A 23,041-nucleotide genomic window follows, 5' to 3' on the forward strand; every position below is an offset into this window, starting at 1 on the left:
ATGCAAAAGAAGTTCTAAAAATGTGTGGAATAGGGGCAGCAGAGTGTCTATAGTCTCAAAAAAGTATCTTGGAAGACAACAGTTTCTTTTAGATGTAAGTCCTAGTACGTTTATTAGACACAGCGCGCTTTGTGCATTCAGAATCTGTGAGTGTTTATCTGAGGACAATCTATTCTGTTCCAGGCGCTGCACATTTGATAATTCAATTTGGAGCTATTTACCTATATTAGTGGCTTTATTCAAATGCAACAGGCTCCAGAGCAAATGAGGCGATAAGAAGATAGAGGCCCAAGGAGAACTCTATCAGTACCCTGGTTTGAAGAACAGAAGCCCCTAAATAAGATGACTATGGTACAAGCACTCCAGACAGTCTCAGGAAAAGGCATCCAACTGCTTAGAAAAGATGTAATTAGCCCAAGGGCTTGCAACCACCTCACAGAATCTGTCACCTCCACTACAACAGGAAACCAAGATGGCTGGATGGAAAGGGGTATCTTGCAACTCATCAAGAGCGTGATCCAATGGCAGGACTCTCAGCTCAATGCGGAAGGGAGCCTTGTCACAGCAGGCAGCTGAGATAAATGGCTCTGCAGAATGGGAGCCCTGTGCTGGCATTTCTCAGATTTATCTCATTTTTATAAGCCATTGTATTTGTCTGAGCTGGTGCTGCTGAGATGAATGCATAGATGTCATTTTAAAACAGACAGTAGCAGCAATCTGGTAAAGCACGGATTCAGGTTTAAGTGAGTTCACAGTTGAGTGGAGATAATGAGCCATTATGGAAGAACCTCACAGCCACACCCTCATGGAGGTATGGACAGATGCAGGGCCTTCCTTGAGGGTGGCATGCTCCGTTCTTCCTGCAGAGACACACGGAGGCTTCCTAGAGGAAGTGACATTTGAGCTGGGCCTTCATGAAGAAGGACAGTCTTACACAAGCACGGCTGCAATTCAAGAGCCTTACGATTTCTAAGAAATGATTTTAGTGTTGCAAAGGAAGTTTTGCATGGTTATCATTAAAATACCTGAGCTGCCTGGATTCTTTTCCCCGTTAGGTAAAATAGGAAGCACAACAACCAGATGGTTACAGTGGTTGGTGGAGGCTGCAAAGCACCAGCACCTTCATTCCCTTTCTACTACTACTTTTTGGAGGCTGTATTAGTTTGCTAGGGCTGCTGTAACAAAGAACCACAAACTGAGTGGCTTGAACAACTGAAACTGTTTCTGCCACAGTTCTGGAGGCCAGAGGCCCAAGATCAAGGTGTCAGCAGGGTTGCCTCCTTCTGAGGCTGTAAGGAAGAATCTGTTCCAGGGCTCTCTCCTGGCTTCTGGTGGTTTCTGGCAATCTTCGGCATCCCTGGGCTTATAGATGCATCACCTTGATCTCTGCCGTCCTGTTCACATGGCGTTCTCTCTGTGCATGTGTCTGTGTCCAAATTTCCCTTTTTTATAAGGACACCAGTCAGATTACATTGGGGGCTCACCCTACTCAGTATGACCTCATCCTCACTAACTATATCGGCAATGACTCTCTTTCCAAATAAGGCCAGATTCTGAGTTACTGGGAGTTCGGACATCAATGTATGGATTTTTAGGGGACACAATTCAGCCATAACAAAGGCTCTCAAAGAAATGACAAATTTATAAAAAGTTACCACGCTAATAATATCTTGCAGATTTTGTTTCCAATCACTTGCAACATCTCATAGATACTAAGAAGTACCTTTTTACTGACCAGATTGGATCCTCTTTACTTACTATTATTATCTATCTCTTTTAGAGCAGAAGTCTGGAGAATAGGACAACACGTCAGAATCCACAGAGGCTGCACCAGTGAAACTGTGGTCAAGGGTCAGAGTGGATGGAGGCACTCTGTGATTTAACTTTATCTAGAAAACCTAGATTGTTAAGATTTATGCAACTTACGTAGCTGTTCATTTTCATCATTTTCATCTACTATTTAATATTAGTTAAGATTATTTAACAAAGCTGGCACTGATATTGATCATGAAAATAGGTCTTGGTACTTCCAGCCCAGATCACTCTCTTGAGCTTCTGACCCACATGTTCGATAGGAAAACTCTATCTGGATGTTTCATAACCAGTTAAAACTGAACTTGTACAAAAGTGCATCCATTTCCTGCCTGCCTGGCTTTCCTCTCCTCCTGAGCTCTCCTGAGTCACCATCCAGCCAGCTGCCAGGCCAGGAGCTGGAGGATCATTCATTCTTGACTCTCCCGCTTACCCATTTATCCAGTCTTCTTATTATCCTGTTGGTCATTCATTGGGCTTTTTGAATCTGTAGCTTGGTGTCTTTCATCATTTTGGTGAACTCTTCAGCCATTATCTCTCTAAATGCCATCTGTCCTGTTCACTCTCTCTCCTCCTTCTGGAATTCCATTTAGACCGTCATCCTCCATCCATAGGTGTCTTACCTTCTTTCCTGGTCTCCATCTCCTTGTCTATCCTTTTAACTTATCCTTCAGCTCAGTGACTCTCTCTTCAGATCTTCAGATGTGTCTAAGCTTTACTGAAACACAATCTTTAAATTATAAATTTCAATGATTGCATTTTTTATTTCTGTAAGTTTTCTTTTCAAATCCACAAGGCTTTTTTCTTCTGTAGTTTTCTGTCCTCTTTAGGTGTTTTCTAAATTTTATTTTATATCCTTAAGCATGGTAAGTGTTATGGGTTGAATTGTGCCCTCCAAAAAGATGTAAGTCGTAACCTCCAGTACCCCAGAATGTGACCTTATCTGGAAATAGGGCTGTTGCAGATGTAACTAGTTAAGATGAGGTCACAATGGAGTAGGGTGGGCCCCTAACCCAATATGACTAGTGTCCTTATAGGAAGAGGGACATGTAAAGACACAGGGACACACACAGGAGAATGCCACGTGATGAAAAAGGCAGAGAATGGAGTGATGCAGCTGCAAGCTAAAGAATACCGAAGATTGCCAGCAAACCACCAGAAGCTAGGAAGGGGCAAGAAAGGATTCCCCTACAGGTTTCAGGGGAGCGTGGCCCTGCCAACACCTTCATTTTGGGCTTTTAGCTTCCTGTACTGTGAGACAAGAAATTTCCGTGGTTTCAGGTTGCCCAGTTTGTGGTACTTTGTTACGGCAGCCCAAGAAAACTAATACAGTAAGGACGGCTATTTTATAAAATGTGGCTGACAGCTCCCACATATAAAGTTCTTGCCAGTCTGTTTTTGCCATTTTTCCTTTCTGCTGACTTTTGCTAACGGTACTATGTATTCTTAAATGCTCATCTATTTTTGTCTGTGATTTGTTCATTTTCCCTGGGAAATTATCTGTAAGAATTTTTTGAGCTCTATGATGAAGGTGCATTTCTTTGGAAAGGTTTCACATTTGCCACAAAACTGGGGTGTGCGGAGGGGTGAAGAGCACCAGCCTAGAACCGCTTTAAAAATTCACCATGGCTTGAGGTTTTTTCCAACCAGCTAATTTGCACTGTAAAACTGAAAAGGGTGAGCTTGTGGTTACAATCCTCAGGCACGGGTTCCCCCTTTCTGATGTGCTTAACATCAGGCACATTTTCTTCGTCCTTCTGAAGAGGCTGGGGATGGAACAGCTTTACTTCTGCCTCACCTGGACACACTGGGCGGAATCCTCTGGGGCTCACGTTCCTGGAAGGCGGCGTCTCAGACTCTCCACCATGTAGGTGGGGCCTCGTCTCCTCTCTGCACCCTCTCGGGCCCCAAAAAGGTTCAGGTTTTCCAGATTTGCCAAATGCCTTGTTGGCAAGGCTGTTTAATATTCCACTTGATTCACTTGGTTCCTGCCTCCACTTAAATTTGGGCCTGCCATTTTCCTATCGTCATTTTGTGGATGATTTTAAAACAATTTTTAAATTATTTTACCCAGCATTTTAGTTGTTTTAAGTAGAATAGTCAATCCCAATACCAAACCCATCCCATTACGGGAATCCTCATACCCAGTGGACATACTCTGGAGCCCTGTGTTGATATTCTAGCTCAGGCCGCCCTAACACCTGATGTGTTTGTCCTCAGGTCTCTGTCTAATCTGACTTTCTTCCAACCTCTCCCTGACACAGCCCTCCAGGGGCCTTTCACGATCAGATCAGGCCACTCCCTGTGGAAAGCACTCCATGGCTTCAAAATCCCTCAGGTCAAGTCCAAATGCCTAAACGGGACTCTCGAGGAGCAGATTCCCCTTGGGGTCTTCAGGTTTACCGCCTGCCCTGCACTCTGCTCAATTACACAGTGAATTTCCCTTCAGTTCCACGGTCTCGTGTTTATTGCACTTTTTCTCTGCCTGGAATGTATCTTCCTTCACTTCCGGTCTCTATTTTGAGGAAGCGATCAGAAGGTTCTTCTTAATAAGTGGAAGATTTGGATCTCGTCAATCGTTGGAAAGTATTCCTGCTGTTCACTCAGATCTACCTCCATCCAGGAGCTGTCCCTGTACAGAGCTCCTGCTCGGTAGCAGCCAGGATCACCAGGGAGGTCGTCACAGCACTGTCCCTGCGTGTTGGAACATGGATCTGCCTCTCTAGACCGTAGTGAACTTGCTGTAGCAGTAAGTTTGTAAGCAGGATCAGGTGTCTAAACTCACCCCTTATGGAGACAGACAGCACAGGCGTCTAATTTTTCTACTATAGCCATAGTAAAGCTTAACTCATCAGGTAGTAACCTGATCACCAGAGGACAGGTGGCTTTGTGTGTACTAAACAAATGCTTAAATGTGTATATATATATATATATATATATATATATATATATATATATATATTTTTTTTTTTTTTTTTGGTGAGAAAGATTAGCTCTGAGCTAACACCTGTGCCAACCTTCCTCTGCTTTGTATGTGGGATGCCTCCAGTGCATGGCTGATGAGTGGAGTAGGTCCACCCCTAGGATCCGAACCCGTGAACCCAGCCCACAGAAGCAGAGAGTGTGGAAATTTACTGACTCAGCCACCGGGCCAGCCCTCTGCTTAAAAATATTTTTTATTCTGTGTGTGTGTGCGTGCACGTGCACACCTAAGTAGGCGTTTAACTTCTGCATATGGTGTGGTGTTCTTTTGCATTTAAACTATAATGGAAACATTCCAAGTTGTATATTAGTTGCTATTGATTTATGTCCTCAATCGCATATCATTTCTACTACTGATTAATAAAAACGGATAGTTTTGCCTGTTACCTGGTATGAAACCAGTAGAGGGAGCAGGTGAGTATTACAAGTGGATGTGATATTTGCATTCTCAGAGAGGTACCAGCTCTAGCAGTTTTTTGTTTTGTTTTGTTTTAATTTATACTGTAACGAGGCGAGACTTTTGGACTTGCAAATAAAAAAGGTCACCAAAATATGCATCAGGGTTTTGGGGAAAAGTAAATAATATGTTTTTCCTCTAAATATTCTACCAGAATAGTTTTAGGACTTTCAAAAACCACTGTCAAAATTTTTTTCTTAAGGGAAACAGATGCCAGGAACTAGGTACCTTAATACCACTATAAATGTCCTCTCTTTACAGGCTTTGTACAATTTACTTCCTTTCATTTTTTCTTTTGTATTAGTCTTTGAATTTAGACCCTTTCCTTAAAATGGAACATTTTGGGCAAGCACAGTTTATTATTAACGGAGTGACAAAGAAATTGCCTGAGATACAGTCTAGGAGAATAGTGGAACATTGACACATTAGATTACTAGGAAAGGTTTGAATCAGCAGACAAACATACTTAGACTCATGAAGGAGCAAGAATGGCAGTGAGTATTTTTATACACTTGAATGCAAACATCACTTCTTTTCATGCATAACTATTTATTATACTTCTAATATAATTCTTCAAAAACTATGTATCATTCTTCAGGAATGACTTTTTATACATGTAACTCCATAATCAAGTCTAATTTCCCACAGGAAGATTTTTTTATATCAAGTCAGTTGATGGATGGGAACACCAAAAGAGGGCCATGTGCTTTTACTTTTTTACTTCTTTGACCTAAGCAATTTTATTTATGTTAACCTATAAGCAAGAGAGATAATATATCTTAATGTAAATAGCACACATGACATTTTTATCTTATTTTAAAAGGTTCTCAATAATTAAGATAAAAATTTTATAAATTTAGATTAAACAAAGATTAATCTAGATGGCATTAAGCCACTTTCAAAATAAAATTCATTTGTAGAGAAATTCAGATAAATGATTATGACGAGACTAGACATTTTTCAGAAGCAATAGAATTTGAATTCTTTACAATCTTGTTGAAATGAATTTAGGAACATCTAATTAAAACTATAACTCATCAGCCCACCTCAAAATCTCTAATGAAATATTGTCTTAGCCAAAGGAAAGATTTTATTGACTTTACATTGGTTGTGCGTAAAACAGTAAACATTGACATCAATCCACTGAAAGAAAATGTTTAGCATTTTTTCTACAGGGGAAAAAACAGGACACAGAATTACTGGCAAAAATATTATCAGGCTAATGCACTCATCTATTGTTTTAGAATTTCATCCTCTGCCTTTTTAAAGTTATGACTTGTATCTCGACCTTTTAGGCATTTTTTTGATGGGAAGATAAACTATTCCATAAAAAATTAGAGAACAAAAATATTTAAAAATCAAACAGCATTTGAGATAACTTTTTGTAACAGGAGAATTGTATAAACTAAAATATTCCTAAAAATTCAGGGAATTCATGACGAAATATTAAAAAAAATAGTCACTTGGATATTTCCCAAGTTTCTAGTAAACAAAAAGTCTTTTCTTCTCAAAGTCTTTAAGGTTACATATTATATACAGTGTGGCTTTGAAAAACAAACATTCTTTAGCAGATGCTGTGCCGGTTTGTGGGAGTGCCAACTGTAAAGAAGTCGTCTCTAACTGTCCTCGGACATCACTTCACAGGAAATACTCAGATAAGTTAGAATGACGAGGATTTGGTACTTTTTTAATTGAAGTAACCTAAATAAGAATGGCGACCATCTGAGAAGCCACATGAATATTATCAACTCTGATTCTTCCATCAGTACTAACTCTAACACACAGTTCCTATGGTTTGCTGTCAGACAGAAGTTACACAGCTGCAAGAAGAAAGATAATTGTCACAGATAAGGCTGATGCTATCGGGGCCTCTGTCCTTTAATGCGCTGCACTTACTCTGTCTGCTCCACGAATGAAAACACCGCTGGTAATGCAGGGGAAATGGCTGTTTCCCAGGAAAGGAAATTGACTGAAAACACATCTGGCAAAGGGCTTTTTCTCCTCCTTTGGCAGGCAGATACTGATTTTAACAAAATATACATTTCCTCACCTTCTACAAAGGTGAATTCTATGGGGCCAATGGCCCACGCTAAGCGGACTGCCTCAAATTTGTACTCTAAAGATAATGGGCCAGCTATTTTATGTCAAATGCTGGATACATTTAATTGCAACTAGGGCAGGAAATGTGCTAAACTAGGCATCATACTTCATTTCAGAAACTGTTTCTAATTTAAAAGGTACATCATACTCTTCTAGCTATCCACATAGATGAAATTAAAGAGGCAAAGAGAGCAGGGAAAAATATGTTAAAGCCGGAAAATTGACAATGTAACTAGAATGTATACACAAAGCTTAACTGACGCAAACAGACCACACGGTGGATTCCTAGAGAATCATCCTAACCCAGTAGGTAATTTTAAGTCTTCATTGCTGAATGAATTTGTGCACTTCTGATGGGACCTTCTCCATGCACAGATGCCATAGGTCTAGAATACTGAAGCAGGAACGTGGTAGCCACGTTTGTGACCCGGCTGCTCTAGCTTAGGGGGACCAGAGGCCACACAAAGTCTTTGGCAGCAAAATGGATTCTGTTGCTGGGTTTGTGCTGCAAAGATGTGATAGCCAGTACGAAACCGTGGTTCTTGATCCTCTCCAAAGAAGGTTGTGTTTTGCCATGTTAAAATTGGGGTAAAAAATTATGGATTTAAATTCTCCTTAAATTCATCACCCTTAAGGTTAAAAAAAAAAAAAAAACAGCACAGACATGGAACAGGCTGACAGAATTCTTGTCATCTCACCTCACTGAGCTTTGATTTCCTTATCCATTATAGGGGTGAAACCTACCTTCCACGATTATGTGTATGTGTGTCTTTATATTTATACTGATTTTCTTCTGTCTTTATGTAAACTTGAAAGGGCTTTTCCCTTTGGTACTTTTTTCAAAGCCCAGGGCTGAGAATTATCTTTCACGGCATTACAGATTCAGGGTTTGATATTACTTTCACATGATTAGTAACTCCAGAGAGAGGTAACACCAAAGTTTTTACAAAAGGACTCCATTTGTGTTTCTTCAGGTTCAGTTCAGCATATAGTAAAACGAAGTGGAAAGAGAGAAATGGAGCTCTTCCCTGAAGCTTATAAAGGAGTCACCAGGGAGGGAGCCTGCTTAGGAAAGCTGAAATTATTATTATTATTATTATTAGTTGCCAGTTGCAGCTTCTTCTTTAGCTCTCATTAACTACTGCACACAATTTGGAAGAAAAGTAGTAAAATAACTTTCTTGAACAACAATTTTACATCCAGTGAACTTTGTAATGGTTTTTCCTGTACACAGAACATTAAGTTGGACATAAACATGTGGACTGATTTTACTTGGCCAATTTTAAAAAGGCTGGGGATAGGGAGGGAGGAGAGATGGACAAGATGTCTCCAGAGCCCCTTCTGTCTCCAGCATGCCAGGCGCCCAAGAGTCCTGAGTGTGCCCGTCTGTCTGCAAACGGCCAAAAGTCTAAACAGAGTGTCCCCAGCTTCATTTCTTGGGGTATTTCAGTACTGAGAGTTCCTCTTACACCAACACAGAGCTTTCCAAAAATTAAGGCCACGCTGGCCAAATAAGCCTGCCCCAGTCACTGTCTCCAAGGCCTGCAAGCAGCAGTGACATGATGAGAGTGGACCGCGCTGGGTGATGGTGACTAGGGCAGGCATGAGACGGACTCCAAAGGACCCGCCCAGAAATGATGGAAAACAACTCTGGCACAAGGCATGCAACGGATGCAGGCGGTCAGTGTGCCTCTAAGCATGTCTCAGTCCTTCCTATGTGTTTTCCAATTAGATATGGGTTTTCAAAGCATCTATTTGTGATGTACACTTATTGGGATTTTAACAGTTCGTAAAGCAATATCCCCCTTCCCCCTGGGCCAGGTGGTCCAACTTCTATCCCATGATTTCTCCAACAATAGAACTCTCCAGTTAAATACTGAATATTGAACTGGCTCACTGGACAACAACAGAGGTCATCTGGGCCTACTTAAAAATTTTATTTGGCAATCCACGGCTCGGGGGCTGCCCTGCTTTGCACTGACTTAAAGTTGGCATCCTCCTTTGGTTTCTGGCTTCCCAGGACACCATTCAAACAGAGTCAAGTGTCTCTTGGGAGCCTCACAGATTGCTCTGGATGACCTGGGGCCTCTAGAAGCTTGTGGTCACTCGGATTCCACGATCCAGACAGAAGCAGATCTATGTCCACACGACCTACATTTCTAGAGAGGCCAGGGAGGCCACAACCAACGGGAGGTCCTCTGGCTTTTCCCACGCCTTAGGGCTTTGGTTCCACAGGGCAAACTGAAGGCAAAGTTCTTTGTCATGCTGGCCTCTTTCAGGGAATAGGTGGTCTTTTCGGTACCATCAAACAGGATTTACCTCTTTATGGCAAGGTACAAGGAGAACCTGAGACAGCTCTACAGAGAATAAACGGGAGCCTCCGAAATGTCAACTGATGACATACAGTACGAGGGAGAAAACAAACATTATTAATAAAATAAACAGTACCATGCACAGCTGTTCGGCAGAACTGTTAGAAAAAAAAAATTGGTTGGGCAGGCAGGCAACTTTGGGGAAGGCTGTCATAATATTTCTCATTTTATGGCTTCATCTGCCTTTAGCTATCCTGTCAGCAAGTCATTGAAGAAAACTCAAGATTCTCTTGGAAAATGAACAGCTCTGAGAACCCCAGTGAAGCCCCGTTCAGGAGCCAAGGATCTGGGCTGCGTTTGGCCTCGAAGCCCAGGCTGGGGTGGAGGTTGTCACTCAGCAGCCAGTGGCGTGGTGCAAACTAGATGACTACAGCAGGCCTGTCGGTAAGCGAGGGCAGGAGGGTTGACTGTTGGCCCTTTCAGTCAGCTGGCCACAGGCGCAATCCTAGCCTGTCCTCCTTCATGGGACTCCTCGCCGAGATCTGCCTCTTTCTAGGGTCTCCTACAGGCTCTTCCTCGCTGGCTGCAGTGGACCTGCAGAACTTCGCTGCATTTCCTCAGGGACGGGTCACTGCAGCAGCGTGTGCTGCTCCCATTACAGCAAACGCGCTGCCTTCTGCAGCTGCCGGTGTGCTGCCTGAGGCCGGCCCAGTGCACAGCGACGTCGCTCTACACTGGGGTCAGCTCTCCTGGTGCATCTCCTTGTCTTGCATTTTAGATCCAGCTTCAAAGTGGCACTTTCTCTGTGGGTACACGTTCCTGCCCCTTTCCTAAGTCCCTTTTCCCCAGCCTGTCTCATGCTTCTCAATTCTTTAAGAAGCCGTGCTGTGATCCGAGGCATGGAAGAGTTCCCTGTTTACATTGGCCATGCGTTGAGAGTGGCCTCACTGACCATGTCACATCCCTCCTTGGCCGACTCTCCTAGTTCTAACTCAGGGGTCAGCAGACTACACTCCATGATGTGTTTTGAACGGCTAAGAATGGTTTTTACATTTCTAAATGGCTGGAAAAAACCCAGAGACCAATATTTCCTGATGTGTGAAAATTACAAGAAATTCAAATTTCAGTGCCCATGAATAAAGCTTTGTTGGAACATAGCCATACTCCTTGCTTGTAGATTGTCTATGGCTGCTTTTCTGCCACAACAGCAGAGTTGGGTAGCTGCGACAGAGACAGTATGGACTGCAAAGCTGGTAATATGTACTATCCGACCCTTGAAAGAAGAAGTTTGCCTACCCCTGGTCTACCCAGAGCTTCCCCAGACTCTCTGGTAATAACATCTATTTAGGAACCTACGAAGAGTTGCTTGCTGTATGTTCCGACCTTGAGTGGACGGATGGATAAGGAAGCATCCATGCCAACTGTCTATAGGACCAGTGCCCTGGAAGCAACATTGTCTTCCTTCTGTATGCTCTCACAATTCCTCCTCTTACCACATCCTATCGGTTGGTGGGTCTCTCTCCCTCACTCCATTAGCTTCCTTAAGTCTGAAGTCCCCTTGTGTTACTCTCTGTTCTCAGTGCCCCGCAGAGTGCCTGAGACAACAGTAGCAGACAAGTACTTGTGGTACATCCGCTTCCTGCGGCTTCTTCTTAAACCACCCTACTTCCCTGGAAGGCAGATGAATGATTTTTAAAACCACAAATGCAATGTTAATACCTTATAATATGCCTTTTCAAATGGGGAGTAACTTAGAAGAAAAAATTTGCACCCTATGCTACTGCTTCACATTCAATCAGAGAATAACTCAGTTGTAATATCTGATAGTGGAAGAACTCATTTCCACTTAAAGGAAAGTGCTGAAAAAGGAAGGAATCTAATATTCCTAAGTAACATTTACTATTCTGTATCATTTTAATCCTAAAGGCACTACAAAGAAAGAATCATCTCATTGCACAAGTAGGGAAACTGAGGCTTGGAGAAGTTAAGCATTTGCTTCGGGTCTCACTGAAGCAGGGTCCTAACACAGGTCTGATCATCAAGCCTATATGCTTTCCTCTACAGCTCCTAGTCTCAATGGCTATATTTTCTTTAATTTGTTCCTTTAGCAGAAACCACACACCAGAATCACAGTGGAATCAAAGACCCTCTTCTACGTGACCCTTCTGAAGCAGGAGTTCTAGCTTCTTTGTGCGACAGAACCCTTAGTAGTCTAGTAAAGTCTATGAACCCCTTCTCAGAAAACGACATGTGCTATTTTATTCTGATATTAAATCACAGGATCTAGAGATGGATCTGACAACATTGTAGTGCTGAGTGCAAGTGATAGCCTGAGCTATCATAACAAAACATCTATGATTTCCATTGATGAGAAAGCCACAGATATTGACCACTGTTGTTCGCGACCTAGCCAAAGTTAAAGAAAAAGCTATGTTTCACTGAGAGCTTGGTGAAAAATAAAGACATATATTTTCCCATCCAAGTTCATGGACCCCATGAATTCTGTCTGTGGACCTCTGGTTAAGAATCCTGGCTTTAGAGGTAACCTGGGAGACAGCCCAAGTTAGGAGAGACGTTTTTAAAGGTCTAATCAGGTCTCTTGAAAACACATTCCAGGAAAACAGAATTCACTATACGAGTTCCACATCCACCCGGGAATTAAAATTACAATTCTGTAATCCTCTGAAAGCTGATCTTACATGACAGAGACTGACACTGGGTTTCATGGGTAGATGTGGTCCAACGTGCCAGAAATGCTACCACTGACTGGGAAGAACAAATCCTGGGCAGGAGATATAAACAGACCACGGCGGACTCCCAAGTGTTTTCCTTGTGTACGCTATGGCTGATGAGTTAGCATCTTGTTAGTCTCTGAAGTGTTAAGTTTTAGTTTTATTAAAGGAAGTAACTTGGAGCATATACAGAGCCATAGAACTGAAGGAGAAAAATCTTGGGAATTAATGCAATCCCTAAATTTTACAGATGAGGACACAAGAGCTTAATTAAAAAGAAGTGATTTGCCTGAGTCCAACACCCGGTGGGACAGATTTAATTGATGCTGGATAATATGTTGCAAAATGATGGGATTTGAGCAAATTCTGATCCAATAAAGGAGAATTTACGAGTTCCTCTCTCAACATCTTCTTATTTAAGTTTTAATTCTCTATTTATTGCAATTTAACAGACCATTATTCAGTCTAGTCTATTTTAAGCTTATTTTGAATACTGCCGTGGCTATTTTGTTTAAAATATTAGAGCTCAGAAATGGACCTCCTAAACTGATTTAATCAAGGAAGATCTAACTGCTTTAAAATGAAAATTTTGTATACTTAGCTAATAGTTCAAAAACCAAGTAATACTGATGAAACTATTTTCCCTATGAAAAAGCAAAGAGTTTACAAGAGCAAGACGACTTCTCCTTTGTTTGTAATAACAAAAATAAACCAAAGTCCTGACATATTTGTAGTATTTTTATTCCTAAAGGGAAAAAACAGGAACTTTCATTGTACTTTAAAGTTAAAGTTATTACCCCAGATATTTCACCAGCTTAGCACTGTGAAATCAGTTTCAGACACAAGAGACCCACTGCTCTCTCTAGGAAATGCTCAATTAGGGTGGTGCCTCTGAAATACCCAGGGGTCCTGTAACTGATCGGATTTTCCCAGAGGGTTTCTGCAGCATATAGTCCTGGTTGGACAGCAGCATCATGCTCAGATTTTTCCTGTTGCCTGGCTAGTGACCCCCCTACAGGAAGATAACGGACAAGCCAGGAGGGCGGAGCAGCTCACTACACATGTCTGGCTGCTCTTATCAACTTATCATATAAGGAAAGGAAAGTGATTGATTCGGATCCTAACACCACAGAATCTGGAGGAAGAGAAACAAAGAAGCATTAACGCTGATCTGTACAGCGAATACGGCCCTCTCAAGTAAGCAGGCTTACTCGTCCTGCTGCAATCTGACAGCTCACTGCAGGACCGGAGAGAAGACAGCATCAAAAACCACGTTTGCTGCTAGAAAAGGAGGAAAGAGAAGATTTTCATTGATGGACCTTAAGCCATGGCAGCAGAGCACTGCATCTGAGAGGACAGCTTAGGACTCGGGAGTCTTATGTGCCCTGAAGTTTGCTAAGCTGGTGGTTTATTACCAAAAGAAAAGAAAGAATGTGGCAGATTGTTTTCTTTACTTTGAGCTGTGATCTTGTCTTAGCCGCAGCCTATAACAACTTTCGGAAAAGCATGGACAGCATAGGGAAGAGACAGTATCAGGTTCAGCACGGCTCTTGCAGCTACACTTTCCTCCTGCCCGAGACAGACAACTGCCGCTCTTCTTCCAGCTCCTACGTCCCGAATGCCGTGCAGAGGGATGCGCCGCCAGACTATGACGACTCTGTGCAGAGACTGCAAGTGCTGGAGAACATCATGGAGAACAACACGCAGTGGCTAATGAAGGTAGGAAAAGGAATCAGTTCTACCTGGTGAACAGTTGAAGCTATTAAGATAGGCTCTGTTGTAACAACCAAAATAAAGGGGCTGGGGGATTAGAGCAAGAAAGAGATGCTTGCTGATGCCTTTGAATGAATTATCACTTCTTTTATTCTATCCCAGGGTGTAAAGTAGTCGTGGGTGAAAAGTGCAAAGGGTCATTTGAAAAGAATGCCAGAATCAATACAGGAAAATCTCTAAGGTTAGGAATCTTTGTGAATAAAACAGAGGAAGCGCATTTCTCTGCAAAGCGTGTAGCTGTTTTGTTTGTTTAAATAGTTTACACTCAGTAACACCCATTACCAGGGATGTTATAAACTGGTCGCAGGCATGTGAGGGAAGCTGTAAGCAACAGCAGCCCCCGGAGCCAGGAAAAACGTGACAATCATGTTAATTACTGATACATAACGGATGGAGTAAAGTGCTTTACCAATTTCCTGAATTTATTTACTAAAATAGATTGTGACTCTGGGTAAATGAGAGGAAATTAAATAAAGCGGACCTTATGCTTCTCAGATTCCGAGGGCTTCACCCCGGAGGGTTTGTCATTTGTAAATGGGGGCAGGTTTTCCAAGTGTGAGAGGGCGCTGGGCACTGCAGCCCCCATCGGGGCCAGCAGCCGGCTGTGGAGGTCACCCCACGTGGGATGAGTGTGCACGGCCAGTTTTGCTGCAGTTATGTCGTGACCAGACGGTCATGTTCTCGGGGCTACGATGATTCCCCTGCTTCACAAACTTTCTATAGAAAGTTTAACCAAAATAGGATATTGAAAGCTCAGTTTTTCTTTCACATGTAACCTGGGAGCTGTTTATGCAAAACCCAAAATCACCCTGGAATTTTTCTTGATACGGGCTACATATATTCTAAGGGAGTTTTAAACAAATTGTGTAAATAGTAGACTAATTATTAAATATTATAAGGATATTACATCACAATGCTGGTATGGTAGAGAATGTGGCTATTTAAAGTCATATAGGAACTTTAGCAAGCTGGTTTGCCTCATTCAAGACTCTGTCCCAGAAAAGCATAATTATGTCCTCAGTCTTTCATTTCACCCTAAACTTTCCGTTAGGACATTTTATCGTAATCTCAGAATAGATCTTGGCTCCTAATCTGTGTTTCTCATTAGCTCTCCTACCTTTAGAGAGGAAACAGCTAACTCTAGTTATTACTTGAGTCCTGAGCTTAAATGAATGAATGCTCTCAGCCTGCATTCAATGCCACAAGAGGGGTTGCTTCAAATCAAAGAACAGAAAACAACAAAAATGTATCAGAAAGACCTGCTGCATAATATAAAACTTATTAGCAGTATTTTTAAAGGCACTACCCCTTCTGGGCAAATTCTCCAGTAACTGTCCTTTTTCCTAAGAAAGTCCATGGGGTATCGTCTTTTTAAATCTTCCAAAATTCATAGATGTGAAAATAATAACGTTAAACTTAAAAAGTAGGCAGCAACACACATTCAAATATTTGGAAGACAAACTGTGTCTCAAGTATCTGCTTGCTCCGACTTCCCAGCTCTTTCTAAATCATCATGCTCATGTTGAATACCCTCCCGACATCTCACTGTGGTGTGCTTAATGCCAGGGCTACAGCCACGGAGAGAGAGGAAAGACACACTGTGCGTAGTAAACATTCTAATCTGCCCGCCTGGTAAATCACCTCTTAAAATAAACAGGCAAGAAATATAAAAGAATGTTTTGACAAATGCAAGATTGCCAAACTGTATTTCCTTATTGAAGTACACATTGGGGATACCTGAAACTCCATAAGCAAAGCTCACATTTCTTTCTTAGATTAACAATCCCCTTCTCTTCGATCTTTGAGACGCTGTTTAAAGAATGAAAAGAACAAGGAATTCTACATGAGGTGGCCAACATTTTTTCCCTTCCAGGTTCAATTAGTAAATATTTGAACAGTAGCACAATGGTATTTCTGAACTCTTTCTTTAGCTCTCTGGCTAAATATCGCCAACAACCATCTAATGTTTATCTTCACATGGGCTCAGCACCTGTTCTCCTGGCCCATCTCGGCCACGTGCATGAGAGAGTCAGTCTGTCCTCTCCCTCCCTCGGTTTACAGGCTTCGCGCTTGGGAATGAACGCAAAAAAAAAAAAAGCAAACATGCAACCCGCTTAAAGTGATTAAATGTAACCTCTCTGCTTGTTTTTTACTTCTGTGTTTTGCCACCTGTGATAATAAACACTGCTTTTCTCATAAGGGAGAAAATAATATATAATGGGGTGATAGATAAGCCACAGGATTAAAGGATCACCATCACAACCTAACACCTACTGAAAGATTATCACAGAAAGAAAAAGCACAATTCTGTGCTTTTCATTGTTTTACATATTTCCTTTTCTTTAGTACTGTTTATTTTTTTGTTTCCATATTTCCTTTCTCTCCCTGATCAACACTAAAAATAAGAGAGAGAGAGAGAGAGAGAAAAAAAAAAAGTTTATGCTTTTAAGAGAACTTGTCAAGAAGGAAAAGAAAACCAGGTTTCTGGTTAATTCCAGGGCAGATGAACAGCATTTCAACTTCTGAGTGGTTAGCATCGTCCAAGGAACGTGGACTGAGGGGCTATTTTGCACATCATCAAAAGATACCACACTGCCCCTTTAATCTTCCAGGCAAAGGAAGTGTCAGACTTCTGAATGAGTGCAGAGGAACATGAATGGAACAATACCGGGAAGGCTCACTTTCTGCTCAGCGGTTAAACAAGGATAAGATAAATCCATGATAGTTAGCGCACCAAACACACCCCATGACCTACAAAAGCACCGTATGTCACACTGCCTCGCTAATCCTGCATCTGGTCTAAACTTCTGCCCCGGTGACAGTAAACACACTTCATAAAAACTGACAAATAACTTAGCAAAATGGATTGTGTCTTGCTAGGAGACTGAGTGTATTTTTTTTTCCAATAAGAGGAAATGGGGAAAGGAAATAATTATTTCACACTGATGAATACCTTAAATTTATAAACAACTGCAGAGTCTATTGTGCTTTAAAACAGAGTGTTTTGAAAAATAAAGCTAATGCCTATTAAACTGATGTAAACATTTCCTCTGTCATCTTTCTTTTTTTTTGAATGACAGAAATACAGGCTGGGAACTGTGAATCTGAACTGAGATCCTTTTCTTCCTTTAAAACTATGAATAATATATCCTTTTAACAAGATAGAACTACTATTCATCAGTTGATGTACAGGGAACAATGCAGTTTTGCTCCTAAAACAAAATCGCTGTCAACAGGAAAAACTGATGTTGAGGCTCAGATGAACTCAGCCCACCAGCCCCTCCCCCATCCCCGTCAGAGATCATGTCTGGTTGCAAAACACTCCTTAGCTGTATGTCCTAATGAACAAAGCAACCAACCAGAGCTTGGTTCCTTAAAAGAAAGAAAAAAAAAAATCCCACCATACCCATAGCCAACGGTCTACCACAACACTGGAGCAGAACCACCATTCCTCTACTGAAACTGTTGTATCTTGAATCATGAAACATGATTTTCTTCAGTATCAGATGTAAATTTTGTGCACTCAGATAAGGTGATTAAAACCTCTATTTAAGAATGCAGGAAAATGATTGCCCTTATTATTTAATTATATATTAATATCATAGTGGGATGAAGAGATGATTAAAGTTTCACCACAGTAGGGGAAGAACAATGTGTTTAAGTTTGGAAAATGCAAGCATAATATGTTTACTAAACATATTACACAAGACACGTAGTACAATATGTGCTTACTATATATATTATATAAAATACGATAAATGTTTACTATGTATACTATATATAGTATATATTATAGTATACATATAATATTTGCTTTCCGTGGTCGAGTGTCCTCTGCTTATTAAGCAGGGCTGTCTGACACACTGGATTAGCTATGTAGTATCATACTGTGGGGAGATGATCATTTGCCTGCAGAGGCTAGAACTAGGAAATGGACTTGTGCATGTAACTTCTATAACATCTTACTTCCCGTTTAGACACTAGATAATCCATATACCCTTCATACTGAAGTTTGAAAATTGGTTGACTTTAATCAACATGGCTCTTCATGGCTTAAAAATAGGTTGTAATCCAAAAGTTTGTCTGTAAGCCAGTTACTGTATATGAAACTTGAAAAGGATAATGACCTTATAAATGGTGATCAGATGCTCAGGCTGGCCCACAGTGCTTATTTTAACCCATAAAGTAATGGAGATTTTGTATATTTGTAATTGAAAAACAACTGTTCCAATCAAACTACCACCACATGGATAACTTAAAAAAATATATTATGAAAGTATTAAATGGGCAATGGATAAAAAAAGTCAAACCATTAAAGCAGTAGAAAATAGGAATAAATTCTCCTTCCTTCTAATCTTCAGTCCCTTTCTTTGAGATGAGCACTTAGAGATTTATACTAGCCCTTTATTGTGACAAATTTAATATCAAAATGAATGAATTTCCTTCTCTTAAAATATGTAGAGTGGCGTTACACCGTGATCAGAATCTTGTTTTGGCTCACAAACAATATGAAAAGAGGTTAGAACAAAGATATTTTATTTAGAGAAGAAGAGCATAATTTGGAAGACTGAGGTAAAGGAGCACATGGATTGAAGAGGTGAGAGAGAGAGAGAGAGAAGAGGAGAGACACAGGGAGAGGAAGGAAGGGAGCAGGGAGCGGAGAGAGCGAGCGGAGACCACCTGTGACGGAATCAAGATAAGGAGAAGGAGCAGCACGTGGCATGACTATTTTGACAGAAAGGAGGTGGTCTATATTATTCCACATTCTGGCCGCCAAACGACACCAGGGCCTGGACAGCTTTGTGGATTTCCGGAGTTGAGATCAAGATGGTACATGCAATGAATCAGGAACAGGTACAGACTGTTTCCAAATCAGATGCTCATAATTTGCAGAATGTCTATTACTTAATGATAATGACAACTTAGCAAGCCAGTCTCTCTCTCACAATAAATATTTAAGTATTTATACCTATAAAATATAATTTATATTTCTTATTAAAAATAAAAAGAGAGTCATATATACATATATGTTATTTTCTCACTACATCCTTCTTTGACTTGAAGGAAGCTAACAATAAGATTTTCCTCCTAGATTATTCTAGAATTCTGATACAAAGAGAGCCACTCAACTTTCCAGTCACATGTTCAGCACTGAGCACTCATAGTAATATAACGGGGGACAGGAGTCCAGCAGCACTGAGCAACTTTAGAGCACTTTCCACACCTTAGCTCATTTGTCCTCAAAATATCTCTAGAACACAGGCATGGCAGATACAATCCCATCTATTTTTTAATCACATAAACATGGTCAGGATAAAAATATCAATGTGCTTTTCAGTTTAGAAGTCTTGTCTGGATTACATAGAGAAGAAAACAAACATGGAAATGCACGCATATCCCCTCCTCTGAAAAAAAGCAGAATTTTCCACGGGGCTGGAAAGACTGCAGAAAATTGTTGGGAGAAGTGAGGATGAACACGAATACAGTGTTATTTCTTAGTGTGTTAACGTAAATGAGTGACTACCACTCTACCCCTCCCACCCCTTTTGGGGATTTTCCGGTTCAGGGCAGGCGTCATTCAAGTTCATTTATTTGTTCAACAAATATTTATGGAAGGTCCACGTGGGTCCAGGCAGTGCTCTAGGTGCCTGGGGTAAGTCAGCGAGGCGAGGACAGTGACTAAGGGTCTAGCCCTGGTGGGGACACACTACATTATACCACCACATTCTCATCAGACATGTGTCAGGAGGCGGTGAGTGCTGCACAAAACAATGAGTGAACAAGGGGAGAAAGAAAAACCAGGAAAGGAGCTCAGGATGTAGGTCAGCGGGGGCGGAGGGAGCCACGCTAAACTGTTAAGCCTCTTTTATAAAAGGAAAATCAAGTGAAACTACCCCTGAACGGTCATTTTTCTTGATTACCAAAATAACACGTGGTTATTGTAGGAAATAGGGCATATAAAGAATGCACAAAAAATAAATATTATATATAATGCTATCATTCGGAAATAACCATCCTTAGAATTTAGTGCATATATATGCCTATATATGTGTGACTATTTTTAAAGCACGTATATGCTGTAATATTATATACTCTATACCTATCTGATAACTTGTATTTTTTATTAAAAATTAAAAAGGAGGTGGGTCTGAGAGGTTAAGTAACTTGGTTGACATCCCAAGTCAGTAACGGAAACAATTCCCACCACCTGTGAGTCCTGTTTTAAGAAAAGTACAGGACGTTCCAGGGCATTCCTGGGCACTGCAATAGCAGAACACCTCAGCAGCGCTGCGCACGATGGCTATTGCGTGGTCAACTTTGTCATCAAATTCTTACAGGGAAGATATGCAGCCCTTTCTAGGTGGGGATGGTGCGAAGCTGCTAAGAAAAAACGTGCAGCTTTTGGGGGGAACTATCTTGTGTGCAAAGTAATTACATGAAATTCCACTTTGTAGCTCAGCAGAGTAAAAAATTATATGCTAACTAAGAGAAAGCACATATGCAGCTTCTAACAAACCGTATATATAGTAACCCTTTTCTGGAAGTTGACTGAGGGTGACATCCTGAGTTTCACAGTTCCACCCGAAAGTCCAGGCAAATAAAATTCAGTCCCGGGAAAGTATTGTGTGACCTGCCCTGTCCTCTGTGCGATTTTTAAAAGGACTAGAGTGTGTCTCCCATCCAGTATCCTACACATGGGGATAACCAAAACTGCCTTGATGTCAGCATGACATGAATGTTTAACGTGAGAAAAACATGTAAAATTCAATCATTTGACGTAATCAAAAGCAGTAAAAGAATTTGTCATAATGTTTTTGAACAAAAGTTTCAACAATAAATTGGAATTAAAATAACTGTTTTACATAAAGTTTGAACATGAAGGGATGACCTCTCCTCCACCACCTGAACTGTGAGTCAGCTGTGCCAGCTGTCTGTCTGTAAATTAACATTTGATTAGATATTCTTCCATGAAATTGCCTTTCTTTCTTATCCTAAGCTTGGCATGCACCAGCTAACTAAAGATGTGAAACCTATTAAAACTCTCCCATGAAGTGGGCCTAATCCTTTTACCATCAGCACTGCTTCAACCAGCTAAAACCATTACCGTTGCAATTCAACTAGAACCTAATTAAACTGGCTGTGGGACCTGCCCCTGGGGGCGCCGGGGCCAGTCATTACTCCAAAATCAGCCTCAGTCCTCCCCTGGTGCAACCTTTCACAGGGCTGTGAATTGCTTTCGGAACACTTACGCTAACCTGACAACTTAACACTACAAAGTATCCAATATTTAATATCTAAAAAACCAACAATCAACCAAACTAAGTATATATGTTAAGAATAGAACCTGTCATTTTTTAGTAAGTAATTTTATATTTTTCATGGACAATGATGATCTTTAAGGGAAGAAATATTGAGATACAGAGGTCTTGGGAAATACATTATTTCATTGTGTCAGCACAGTTTCCTAGAGAATTCATTGTTTTATACGTGCTGAATATTCATAAATTATTAATCTTTTAGGTAGAGAATATTAATAAAAGTCTTAAAAGGAGGCAAGCATTCAACCTCTCCATTTCTCAATTGGGTCACCTTCCGTCTAGACCACACCAACACTCGCTCACGTATTAGCAGTCTTCTTGGTATGAGGGGGCCTATTCCACCAGGGTGACTTAATCTGGTGATCAGCCTGGGACAAAACCTACGACCTAAATGTCCTTGTCTTAACATAAGGACTCAGTATTCTAGGATGTACTTTAGCACCTTCCTTGACGTTCCAGCAAATTCCAGGGATCAGAGTTAAACCTGGACTGTAGGTTACCTCTGCATGTCGCTAACCAACATTTAGTGCTGGGCTGAACGTGCTCCCCACTGGAGATTTCTACTTTGGTTACCAAAAGTACATCTTGGTAGTTAGGCTCAACAGCAAAAGGGAAAAAACGTGTTATGAGATTTTGTCTAATTTCCTGAATCCACAGCAAGGAGGCCATACTTTTTGGTATAACCTGTTGAATCATGTGGGACTTTACAAGGAGAGTTGGTCTGACAGTCTTTCTGTTCCAAGGTGGGGTGAGAGAGAACTGGGAGCTGCCCATTTCCCTCTGTCGAGCAGCCTTTAAGGCCCTCAAGACTTACATCCTGAAGGAAAAAGGAAGAGGTGAAAAAAAACTGAGACAAATTCAGGGATTTCATTTCTGGCCCAAGCCAGCCCCAGAAATTTAGCCAAACTAGAGCAAAGAGAACGATGTGTTCACATTCTCTTGAATTTGGAATAAAGTCATTCTATACCAAAAGAAGTATCTTGGACACAACTGATGAGATTCAAAGAAATATAAATATAAAATAGACCGTATTTGCACATGAAGTCCATGCTAATATCATTAGACAAGAGTGCCTTTGAAGTTATTTTCCGGGGTTTCAGTGTCTGCTTGTTTAACTATATAACCAGTGAGAGCTAGCTAGGTTAACTGGTGCAATCTGAGACTACAGAATAAAAGTTTTTTTGTTATTTCATTCATTCCTCCTTATATGTAGTAAATGACTTTTTTTTTAAAAAAGGTAATTTTTTTAGAGCAGTTTTATGTTCACAGTAAAATCGAGTGAAAGGTAGAGAGATTTCCAATATACCTCCCCACCCCACCCCATGCACAGCCTCCCCCATTATCAATGACCCCCCCAGATTGGTACTTTTGTTACAACTGATGAACCCACACTGACACATCATGATCACCCAGAGTCCTTAGTTTACAGTAGGGTTCACTCTGGGTGTTGTACGCTCTATGGGTTTGTTTGGACAAATGTACGACATATCCACCACTACAGCATCACGCAGAGTAGTTTCACTGGCTGAAAATCCACTGTGCTCTGCCTATTCA

The 23,041-nt window shown here is 41.0% G+C and overlaps 2 protein-coding genes across 15 annotated transcripts in view; one reads left to right on the forward strand and one right to left on the reverse strand.

Moving 5' to 3' along the window:
- The window catches only part of MCPH1 (microcephalin 1), a 234,027-nt gene that overhangs the window by 55,731 nt on the left and 155,255 nt on the right, over positions 1-23,041 (reverse strand). The window lies entirely within an intron of this gene.
- Positions 13,188-23,041, forward strand: part of ANGPT2 (angiopoietin 2) — a 54,473-nt gene continuing 44,619 nt past the window's right edge. The window contains exon 1 of one of the 2 annotated variants that reach the window (XM_001494120.7): positions 13,188-14,114. In XM_001494120.7, the coding sequence (XP_001494170.2) occupies positions 13,827-14,114 (288 nt within the window). In that variant the 5' untranslated portion in view covers positions 13,188-13,826. The remainder of the gene's footprint in view (positions 14,115-23,041) is intronic. The other variant, XM_005606424.4, reaches the window with a different exon arrangement.

Source organism: Equus caballus, chromosome 27 (assembly GCF_041296265.1).
Source record: "Equus caballus isolate H_3958 breed thoroughbred chromosome 27, TB-T2T, whole genome shotgun sequence".
NCBI classification, from domain to species: Eukaryota; Metazoa; Chordata; class Mammalia; order Perissodactyla; family Equidae; genus Equus; species Equus caballus.